Source organism: Theobroma umbraticum, unplaced genomic scaffold, assembly GCF_002168275.2.
Source record: "Theobroma umbraticum cultivar Fairchild unplaced genomic scaffold, ASM216827v3 scaffold_12.0, whole genome shotgun sequence".
NCBI lineage: Eukaryota > Viridiplantae > Streptophyta > Magnoliopsida > Malvales > Malvaceae > Theobroma > Theobroma umbraticum.
The window spans coordinates 338,945-351,114 of record NW_018397272.1 but is presented as its reverse complement, the minus strand read 5'-3'; the positions used below and the strand labels follow the sequence as shown (position 1 = coordinate 351,114).

Genomic DNA, 12,170 nt, shown 5'->3' with positions numbered 1-12,170 from the left:
AAACCTCAACTGGCTGTCTCCTCCGATTAGAACCCTCAAACTCAACACTGACAGAGCAACTAGAGGGAAGCTTGGCCCAGCTGCCATAGGGAGAGTACTCAAAGACCACCTAGGATTTATTAGGGGGACTTTCTCTCATCACATAGGTGCTAAAGAGTCCAACTTCGCAGAGTTCAAAGCCATTCAACAAGGTATTAACTTCTTCCTCCATTCCCCGTGGGCCACAACTCATCAATTGCAAGTGGAAAGCGATTCCACCAATGCCATAAGCTGGGTGAGTGATCACAACAAAGTTCCATGGTGCATGAAATTCATTTCAAATGCAATCGAAGCCCACTTACGCAACATCACAAGCATCTCTTTCTGCCACATCAGGCGCCAAGCCAACATGTTAGTTGACGAACTTGCAAAAGCTAGGGTGGTGAGAGAAGCCAACCACTATATATACTTTGTTAACCACAATGCTAACCTTCACTAAACCTGCCATCTTTATTCTGATTTTGGCCACACTAATTATGGTGATCCATTTTTACTGTCTTAGTGTCCCAGATTAGTTGGGGCAAGCCTATATTGGCTTTGATTTCTTTGTTATCTTTTCTGGTATGAATGATGTCTGAACGCTCATCAAGGTCTTTTCTATGTTCTGCCAACCCTCCTTGCTAGGAATACGTTTTGTTTTGAAGCAAGTCACTTGCGACTTTGCTTCCTGTAAGTCTCCATTTGGAGATTTTTATAGGAATAAAATCTCAGCCTTTCAAAAAAAATTAATGCGTATATGAGGTTAATCAAGAACTCATACTAAAATCTGGATGAAATGGATTGGTGACCGAAGAGATTCTGATAAAGTGAAGGGAGAAAATATAATTCTGGTTAGAGGCAATTAACAAGAATGTCGTTCTACATATGACTTGCTTCAACCAATCATAAATCTTTTAATTAGCACCTATTTTTAGCAATATCATAACCATCATATTTATATTGAATCAGTCCTTCCCAAAGGCTAGAAAATTCTGATCGCTACGTATGTGCGAGTTTGAGGTTTCATCAGAGTTTCCCATCACTTAAACATTCCAGGAGAACCTATCTATTGAGGCATTAAAACTATGAAGTATGAACTGTTTTTCCTTTTCTTTTTTTTTTTTGTCTTTTCTTTGGCCTGAAGCTATAAACTAAAACTGTTGATTCGAGCCTAACTACAGTGATCCTAACCAATTTTGGCAACTTTAATAAAAGTCCAGCCATAAATTATAGGAAAGCAGAAAATAAACCCTCGAACAGAAAACCGTTAGGTTAGTTAATAGGAAACAATCCAAAAAGATAAAACTAGCCAAGAGAGTAGAGCAAACAAGGAAAAATTAAGAAGAGAGAGAGAATTCTGATCAATGACAACATTGCAAAGATCATCTGTCTCGTTCCGACGACAAGGCTCATCCGGCCGTATATGGAATGATCGCCACATAATCGACCCAAAAACTGGTTTGCCTAATGCAGCTGCTGGGGAGAGAAGGTATGAGGGAAACCTTCCAAGCATTAGGAGCCCTGAGGAAACTTTTTCTCCTCCACATGAAGAGATTCTTCACCCACAACCAACCAACTTTCAAGTACCTCCTAGACCAGAAAACAATGATTCTCCATCCAAGGTTCAAAGGTGTGGCATCTCTCTTCTTTTCGGACGCTGCATGGGACCAACGGCATAGGCACAGGATCTTTCCTTTACATCCATTTCTTTATCCTCTTCTGTATAAATACATTGCACATACTTGAGTTCAATTTGATTTGAAGCGAAAGAAACCGCAAGAGAGTAACAAAAACAATGCTTTCCTACGCATGTTTTAGAAAGTAGTATGCCTGGTGTTGAATTTTCGCATTCGTGTCCTAGAAGGGTAAGTATTTTAAGTTTTAATCAGAAAACTACCCACAAATTATTTTTCTTTATGATCAAATTGAATTGATGCTCTCTTTGCACATGATTTCTCTAGTCCATTTTGGTCAGCCTGAAAACGGATCTGCTTGTCTATAAGAAAGAATGTAAGATGAATGTTATTGATTGTAAATTTCATTTAAAGATGAAGTGTTTTCAGGAGAAGATATCTCCTACCATCATTAGTCTCCTATTCATACATGCTTATATTTTATGGAAATGTATTAGGCTATTATCAAGAGATTCAAGGAAGTTATATTCCATATGCAAATGAAAATAAACAAATTCCAGAAACATTCAGAACTCAGAACAAATAAGCAAAGGATCGGAAAAGATGCAGGATACAGTTGGTTCTGCATGAATAACCCACCAAGGTCTGCATTGGGGTGGGCGTGGCTTCTCAGTATGCCAAAAAACAGGCACATCAAACCAGCAGTCCTTAATACTGGATTGATCTGAACATTTTGCTCTCAAACGGTCATGCTTAGAAATGTTTGATTGAGGGCAACAGCAAATTCAACAGATGACCAGCAATCTTGTCCCAGATTGAATGATGGATAAAATCCTTTGCTCCATGATGCTGTCAAAGGGTCCAAAGAGCCCCATCTAATGACCTAAATTATACTGGGTTTAGAAATTAAAACTTATATATATATATATATATATATAGCGTTGGAAAATTGTTATTTTGTGAGCATGTTCGAAATATTATATGAAAGTTTATTATTATTTTAAATAGAAGTTTAGTTATTTGTTTCATGTTATTAAAGGAATACAGTAGAACAAATTGTTAACTTTAATTATGTTATTGATGATATCAAAACAGCACAAATAACTAAATTATGAATATTAAAGTATATATTGATGGTCAGAAAAAGTGTAATATTTAATGTGCATGCTAAATTATATAGAATGTTAACAATTATGAGAAAAAAAATAGAAGTAAAGTATGCAATATTAAAAAAACAGTGAGTATTTGAATAATTGGCAATTACATGTAAGCATTGTGTTGTATAAAGAAAAACTATTTACTTGTATTTTAACTGCTTGAAAGTCATAGTTTAGATATATCTTTAAAAGATCAAACCGATTTATACCAACAAAAGAAAAAAAATCTATCAAGAACATAAAAGGTTAAAATATTCCTAAAATTAGAAAATTAAAGAAAAAATAAAACCAAATCACAAAATCAAATTAAATATCACTGAAAAAGATAAAAAAAAAAACCATAAACAATGAATTGACACAATATTAAAAAAAAAAAAACCCTCCAAAACCCATTCCAAACAAACCTAAGTTCCAAAAATATAAAAAAAAAAACAACCTAAATAATAATTAAAATGACAACACGATCAAAGAACTCAGGGAGGAGGACAACGAAAGCAACAACAAAAATCAAGCATACAAAAAATAAAAAACAAAACAAATCAAATTTGAAACACCAAGTAAACAATCAAATCAAATCAAAACAAATAACAAACCAAACTAACTTGACAAGCAATCAAAATCATAGAAGTCAAAAACAGCTCCAAACCGCACAAAAAACAAGAAAAAAAATTGCTAAACAAAATACAAAGAAATAATAAAATCAAGAAGAACAACACCTCATCAAATCAAAGAGCAAAAATTAAATGAAAAGAAAAAAGACAAAATAAAAAAATCAATGAAAAAGATCAAAATAATATGTAAATATATTAAAAACTTAAAACCGCTCTAAAGGCAAAGGAAAGATTTACTGGCTAAAAGACAAAACAAGACTCAAAAATTCTACAATCACCAAGAAGCCACCCGTTGAAAACCCAAAAAGAAGGAAAAACCCTGCATAGAATCGGAATCCAATTTGAACTCTTTTTTTTTATTTTTTCAAAGGCATAGCTAAATATTCATACATCATGGAAATGAATTTTCCCCTAACTCAACACATCAACAGGACCAGAACTAAGCAAAGGATATTGGTCAATTTGAAGTCACTTTTAATATATAACATATAGTATAGATATTTCGTGACTCTTCTTTTATTTCCTTTCGTCACCTTGGTGACAACTGTACATATGCATATTTCTATACAAAAGAAAAATAAAAAAAAAAATGCACTCACATCACAATTGGAAGTTACAAGTTTTATATGCACCACCCTAAAACCAGAACAAGGAATGAAGGTTTAGAAGGGGAAAAAAATCGAAAAGGTAAGAACTTGATTGTATTCTTGATCAACTTTTGATTGATTGGCAATAGTAAAAGAGGGTCTTCGCTTATAGCCCCAGTTGATGGTAATTACTATAGTTGATTCGATTCAAGCATATGCAGCATAGTATGCTCTCTGGCAAGTCTTCAGCTTTATTTCCCTGTTTAAACATTTCAACATATATAATATCAAGTGCATGTCAGATTAAAATCTTAAAATATAGAAAGCAGGCTTGTACAGTTAAGAGAATTGCCTGAATTGTCAAGCCAAAATCCAGCATACACAGCTTATATCTGTCCTGGAATGCTTCCAAACCTTTTCTAGAGATGTAGCTAAATCTATGCATATCCAGATCGATCTCAAAGTAGTTTTCTCCCTGCAAGAATTTCAAACCATAAGAATCATATGTACAACCTTACCTTAATCCCTAGTACTTATCATGTGTGTAATCTCAATTCTTAAGAATATTGAAGTTCACAAATCCAGCAACACAAATTGAGAAAGAATCCTAGTGTTGGCAGGAATTCTTACGTATTCTGTAAATTAATACGACAAGTTTATTAAAAGAATAGGTATTTATCAAATAGAAACGTCTATAGAAAAAGAATTACCAAGTAAAACTCATGCTGAGGACGTGACAGAACAGGTTTTTCATTATAAGCATTCATAAGCTTCTTCTCAGCTGTGCTTAAATGAAGATCTTGCAGATTTGCCACTCGGCCCATCATTTTCAATCTTTCCCTAAAAGGTGCAATAGTATCTACCGGGAAGCCTTTAACTCTCTCTACCTCATCATTAATTAACCTCTGTTAATTTTTAAAAAAAAAAGAAAAAGAAAAATTAATGAATTAGATGCTACTACTAATTTCCAACATGATGTAAACAAAACAAGTATGCATTAAGATAAATAATGACAAAGCAATGTATCAAACAAGGGACTCCCAAAAATTAAATGTCTACCACAGAAGCAGAAAGCTAGAGATGCATTTGTCTTACTATAATATTTTCTCGAAACTGAAGTGGGAGCTCTTTCAAGTAATTTTCAGATAGTTTAAAGTACAACACCAAATTCATTCCTTCTCCATCATTTTCACTTTGAAAGATCGTAACAGGGTACAATGGTATCTGCAGGTAAAGAAAAATGTCAATATAAATGAGAGGATGTCTGAAAATGAAGAAATTTCTGTCCCAATCCATGTGGACAAAGAGATTTGGGCCTATCAACACTTTAAGCATACTTCTGTAATGGACATACTTCAAGTTAACCTTGGGATGAAAAGTTTTGCATTAATGTCTCTTTCCAGTTTTTAGTCAGGAAAACATGCAGACAACCATATGGAGTAAATTCTGGTGGAAAAGAAGGTAAAAATGAAAAAGTACAAGTACCTGAATATTTACAACAAGAATAGAAGGAATTTCTTCAGATAAATTAAAAACAGGAAGTTCCACAAAACGAGCAATGTGATCAATTTTGCGCGGAGATAAGAAGAGATCAACTCCAAAGGGATAAAATGCTGCAGAGTTTGAAGCAAATTCCTTCTTTTTGTCCCTGTCAAAAGAGCATACAGAAGACAGCACTGAATTCAGTTAGCCAAATAACAACAAAAAATTCAATAAGTGATCGGAGTCTATAACTACAAAATCGTTAGTAAAGCAGATAATCCAAGTTGCATGAATGTGCATTTAAGAAGAAAATTTAAACCTATGAAGAAAATATGCTCTCACCTAAAGTAATTGTGGCCGCGGACCTTGAAGGAACTTGGCTCAATAGGAGACCAACAATCAGGCATGTCCTTCTCTTTTGGACAGTATGGAACTGAGGTACCAGCTATTGGTCTTTGCAAAGGCACCTTGGGAGAAACTGAGACAAAATAAGACCATGCACATGTACACATCAGCCATATGATAAATGTGTCATCAATAAATACAAAGCATAAGAGGCATCAGAGTATTTAGTAAACACAACTGATCTAGTAAGTGTCATCATTATGCTATATGCTACAAATTACTCTACAAATGCACATTCAATAAAATTGCCCTTACGTAGTTTCAGAAAAGAATAATTCTTAAGTTCTCATTAATAGCAGACCATCAACAAATACAGAGATCTCCAGTAAGTGTAAAGACTTTTGTGCTCTGAGAAAGGCAACAGATATTTCTATAAAAACCTCACAAATTTCTTTCTCCTTTTAGGGAAAAGAGAAAGAAAAGATACCACGTAGAACATCTAAAAAGCTTGAAGGTTGATGTAACAACAGCAATTGAAATTATTATCCAGGCATATAGCCATATAAAAAAATGGACAAATATAGAAGATAGTTAAGGATGAGAAGGAAAAAGTTGGTAACACCCACCTACTGTTGGATTGGCATGTCCATCCCTCCACTTAAAGGAAAGTTTCAGATGTGCTTTCCTCCTTGAACTAAGTGTACCTGGGCTAAATGATCTTTTTTTCTCTAGTGACAGGGCAGTTGAAGGAATACAAGGCAAGCAAGTATGTGCAGCAAGTCCAACATGATGCACTGCTTGCTTTTCATCCCCACGAGTACTTTCACTAGAAATATCATCCACATATACATGACTCCCCTCAGTGGGATTATCATTCGCCTTCAATTGAGAATTAGTATTGTTTTCCCTTGACTTCTGTTGTTGGCCAGAGGAAAGAACTGAAGTAACATTTTCAGTGTTGCTTGTTAGATTCAAATCTCTGGGAGAAGATACACTTAATACAGATACAATTTCAGAGCCAGTCATAGAGACCACATCTGCATGCAACATGAAATGTCATTAAGAATTCAAATCCTTATCAAGCTTAATTCTCTCAAAAAATTAGATTCAACTAACCATATGCTTAAACACATACCATCATTTAGACTATAAAAATCATCATCCACTTCGGACTCAAACACCGAAAAACAATCCCACCATGCCAAGTCCGCACTTCCTGTCACCAGCAACCAAACCAAAAGTCAAGATAAAATTTTACATAAACTTAAAACCTAGTAAAAAATACAAGTTAATTCAACAACACTCAAACACAAAGAAAAGGATAAGGACACGCTTATCTTATGACCTGGCGGTGAAGTTTAATATAGAATTTTAAAGTTAATCTAATACACATGTAGCAAGCATACAAACCAGCTTTTAGATTATTTGAACTCCAGAGTAGAAGTAGAGCCATAAACAATTAATGATCCACACAAAAAAACCAAAATCCAGTAAAAACAACCGAAAATTCATGAATGATCAAAACTCAGAGAAAAGAATAATTCTTGTCTGACTATGAAAACTATTCTCCTTTAGCATTGCTAATACAAATGCATCAAGGGACTATAATTTCTAATCACTTATCTCCAAACCCCTCTTCATTAAGCCCATAATTCCAAAACTATAACTTCATGCATTCAATCCAAAAAATATTTCTAAGTCACTCCAACCTAGTAATCAAAAGACTAACAGGCTTGAATAATACAAAGCCAAAGATTTTCTTTCTGCAATAAAAAAGGGTTAACCTTGGATTGCAGAACTAGCACGAGAAAAGTCCTTAGAAGCACCACAAAGCTCCACATGTTCAAGCTTACGAGAAGAAACCCTCCTTTTAATGATCCTCCTTCTCCTCAAAATCTTCCTTTCCTCCTTCTTTGCAAATCTCCCAAAGCTTCCTTGCTTCGAGACACAACTTCCCATTTTTTTTTGTGGGTGTCTCTCCAATTCACAAAAAACTGCATAAAGTTTTGTAAGTTTGATATATTGCAAAGTACGGGTTCAGATTTCAGATATTTTGACTGTTAAAGTTACTCTCAAGTGAAAATTCCAAAACAATAGTATTTATTTCAAAAAAGGAAAGCAATGTCGCAATTTTTTCCAAGTCTTTAGCGACAGCGTGGAACTCGCCAAGGGCTCTGGCTTTTAAAAGTCAATCAACGGTGTGAAACGTGCTTGTCCAACTGGGGTCCAGGTGGCTTGTGGACTGATCGGACGGTGGTGGCTGTGACGCGTTGAGGTAGGCCAAGTAAAAGTCGTGTCAACAAAGTGGATGGGGGTTTGGTTTGAGTTCCGCTTGTGAAACAGTGGAAGCGTATGAGATTTTAGAATGCTTGGATGTGGACTCTGGTTGATGGCCTGAACCTCCAGATAAGAAACACGTGGACGTCTCAGTTGCAAGGCTTGCGCCTACTCGAAGGATTCTATGATGACAAAATATACTAAAATGATATTTGATATTTTATAATATAATATAATTACAGATAATGTGATTATAAGTAATTTGATTATAAAAAAAATAACAGTGTTTGGTATATAAGTAAAATAATAATTAAAATGTAAGAAAGATAACATTACAGTATTTAGTTTATAAATACTTTACTGAGAATGTAATGTTAATTTTGAAAATTATTTTTTAATTATTAAAATACAAGTTTAATATATTTATATTTTTTATTATTAATTTTTATATAATATCATCTCTTAAATATATTTTTAATATCATATTTTATTTTTATTTATTATTATAATCTTTTATATTTTATTTTTAATATATTTATATTTTTTATTATTAATTTTTATATAATATCATATCTTAAATACATTTTTAACATCATATATTTTATTTTCATTTATTATTATAATCTTATATATTTTATTTTCATTTCTTCTAATATATTTTTTTATATTATATATTTTAATTTAATTTGTTTTACCTATATTATATAAAATTTAATTTTTTATATTTTATTTTATTTTAATTTTTGACTCTTATATTATATATTTTATTTTAATATTTTTTATTTTAATTATAACATTATAAAATATTTTTAATAAGGTAATAAAGTTAAAGGGTAAAATTATTTTTAAGAACATTACAGAGTGCAATGTAATATGATTGCATTGGTTTTGGACTGTAATCACATTACATCCCTTGACTGTAACGTGATTGCATTGCAATCTTACATTACAGTGGTCTATTGTAAAACAAGCACTGCAATGTAATTTAATTAGATACATTGCAGGGAATGTGCTCTCACTTTCCTCATACCAAACGCTACCTAATAGAAGCCCATACTTATTTATAATTTATAATTTTGTACTTTTACTTTATGTGTTGAATTATATGTGAATATTTATATTTATTTTATTTATAAGTTACGACGTAAAATTTTAGTAATAAATTACAAAAGTCATGAGTTAAGTACATTATTATTTAATGAAAATCTTTAATAGAATTAAAATTTTTATCTATACATCATCAAGGGTAGAGTTAGTCAACTTTTATTAGAGAGATCAGAGATAGATGAATAAAGGTTAAAAATTTTACAAACTAATATATTAAATTGAATTAATAATCAAAATATTGTTAATAGAAAATAATTTTATATAAATGTGTAAATTAAGAAAAGAAAAACTTATAATATTTTTTTAAGAAAGTTATGCTTTAACTATATTTTTTGAATTCAAATTCGTCAATTAAAAATTATGTATTGAAAAAATTTAATTTTTTTAAGATTTTTTAAGATTGAGTATTGGATATTTTGATTCATATTACTTTTGTTTACGAGTTGAAACATTGAGGCTTGGTGGCTCAAGTGTAGAAAAATCATTTGGATGATCTGCATCTTTTTTTTAAAATAAAATTGCTAATTATTTTTCACCTACTCATAATTTAATCAAACTTGAAAAAAAAATTAATACACTCAACATCTAATGTTCTTATTTTATTTTTATTTGAATTTATAATACTAAATATAAAACTATAATACATAAAATATAAATAATTAAATATGATATACAAAATTAATAATTTTTTATATAATTAAGATTATTTAAAGACTATATATTCAAGATAATTTCTTTTCAACTAAATATAAAGCGTAAAGCATATAAAAAAGATATACTCAAAATAATTTCCTCTTACATAGTCAGGATTAATTAAAAAATGATACATTGATAAAATTTTAAACAACAATACAACACTATAATTCATATTTGAGAATTATATAATAATTTATTACTTTTTAAAAATTAAAATTATAAAAAATAAAATCCCATAACAAAAAAAAAAAGACAAGCATTACAAATAAAATATGGAACTCACATATGACATAACAAAAAAAATATACTTGATGGTTCCTAAAAATTTTAAAAAGTAAATCTATAGAAACTTAGAATATATGAACAAATAATATAAAAAAAATAAATAAAATTAATAATATAAATTAAAAAAATTTAAAATTGAGTGAAACATGGGGGATTTTTTTGTTATTCTTTATTTGTATTAATTAGTAAATAAAAACTTATTGAAGAGACCATTAAGAGAATATATTCAAAATTTTATATAATATAAAAAAAAATTAAAAATTATGGCTGCCCCCCAAACCTATATGAGGCTCTGCCCCTGTGCACGATGAATTTTATTAGTTGTCATTTGTTATTATAATTGAAGATTATACACAATAAAAATTTGTTAACATGATAATTTAAAAATAAAATAAAAAATTCTTTATTAATTAAAAATTTTACGCATATTTGTACTTTTATATGTATATATATATATTATAGATTAAAAATATGTGAATATATTGATAACTTAAGTGAAAATCTAAAAACAAAGAGGTTGCTTAATTTCTCTAAAATCTCTTATCTTAGTGAAATTATGAATGCAATATTTTGCTAAATTATTATAATTTTCAAGTAGAGTTATCAAATTTGATATGAACTCAAAAGTGCTGTAATGATCCTTCTGAATTCAAATCAGACCCAACCCGATTTGATTATAAACTTAAATTCACTTACCCAAAATTCAAAACAACCTGAACTTGAATAACTTGGACCCAAGCAATTCAAATAATTAATCTAAAATAATCCAAATATGAATAAGTCCAATCAAATCCAAATCAATTTGATTTGAAAAATAAATAATTTGAATTCTAATTACTCGAATGTTAAACATAAATTACTTAAAAATCAAAATGACTGAAATAAAAAATAATTTGAATAAAAAAATTACATAAATTTTTTTGAGCTCGAAATAACTCAACTTGAAGTGTGATTCAACACAACCACGAAATTACTACTTTTATTTGCAACGTATAAATAAAGTTAGAAAATCTTCTCTTTATATTTAACATTTCTTTGCCAAAGGTAAGAAAATTATACTGTTGAAGAGATAGATGTGCAAAATTTTCTTTAAACCAAGGAAAAGAGTTTTTTTAAAAAAATTTAAAAAAAAAGGAAAGGAACTTTTTTTATATATATATATATGTATTAACAGGTTCATAAATCTTACCCAACTTTTAAGATTCAAATACAAGTTTTTGGAATATAAATATTTACTAATATATTTCTAAATGTTAAGCATATTATAGAAAGCAATTATATATGACATTTTTTTTCTTTGAGAAAAGGCAGTATTTTTATTCTTATACTTGAATCAATTTTAGAAGACAAACTCCTAACATGTCATACATTTTCAATCTCCTCGCTCCAATTGGAGGACTCTCAAACATAACATAATCATAGTTAGCCATATAATCCATATTCACACATGGAAGTAACTTACCCACCAAAATCAATTGTACTACCATCTTGTTATCAACTTGACCCATCACCTTCCTAAACCTTCAATCTCAAGCCAATCTAAGTCTGTAAAGCACCCCCCACAATTCAGCTCTATACACTAAACACGTGCCCAATTTCACCACAAAATTAGTCTACCAATAACTTTCAAAATTGTGAATCACGCCTTACAATAGCTTTGCCTATTGATTTCTTGTACACTGCTTCCGAATTTAAACTTACCCATCCAACCGGTGGTGCTCTCCATCCAATTAATGCTTCTTATTTCCTTCACTTCTAGATTGTTACACCATCAAAGTCTTCGAATGTTGGTTTTGTAGCAATTACCATGCTTCAAACCAAACTCAAGCAATTTTCAGTTGGTATAGAAGTAGCATCAAGTGTAAAGCTATTGCGCCACGTTTACAAACATTAACAAACAAGGCCAAATGAAACATACCATGGAGTATTATAAAATACCAACTTATTGTTGAGTGAAGGCTGATTATGCAT

General features: G+C 30.7%; 1 protein-coding gene across 2 annotated transcripts; it reads right to left on the bottom strand.

Annotated features, from left to right (window-relative positions):
• Positions 1-3,873: 3,873 nt before the first annotated feature.
• Positions 3,874-7,975, bottom strand: LOC110426783 (uncharacterized). Of its 2 annotated transcripts, XM_021442090.1 has the most exons (9): positions 7,619-7,975; positions 6,970-7,050; positions 6,461-6,871; positions 5,832-5,967; positions 5,493-5,655; positions 5,103-5,231; positions 4,718-4,912; positions 4,360-4,482; positions 3,874-4,266 (listed from the first exon to the last, which is right to left on the bottom strand). In XM_021442090.1, exons 1-9 carry the CDS (start codon positions 7,791-7,793, stop codon positions 4,174-4,176), a joined length of 1,506 nt encoding a protein of 501 aa, XP_021297765.1. In that variant the 5' UTR covers positions 7,794-7,975; the 3' UTR covers positions 3,874-4,173. The 2 variants fall into 2 exon arrangements, with proteins under 2 accessions (XP_021297765.1, XP_021297766.1); XM_021442091.1 differs by lacking the exon at positions 4,718-4,912.
• Positions 7,976-12,170: the final 4,195 nt, after the last annotated feature.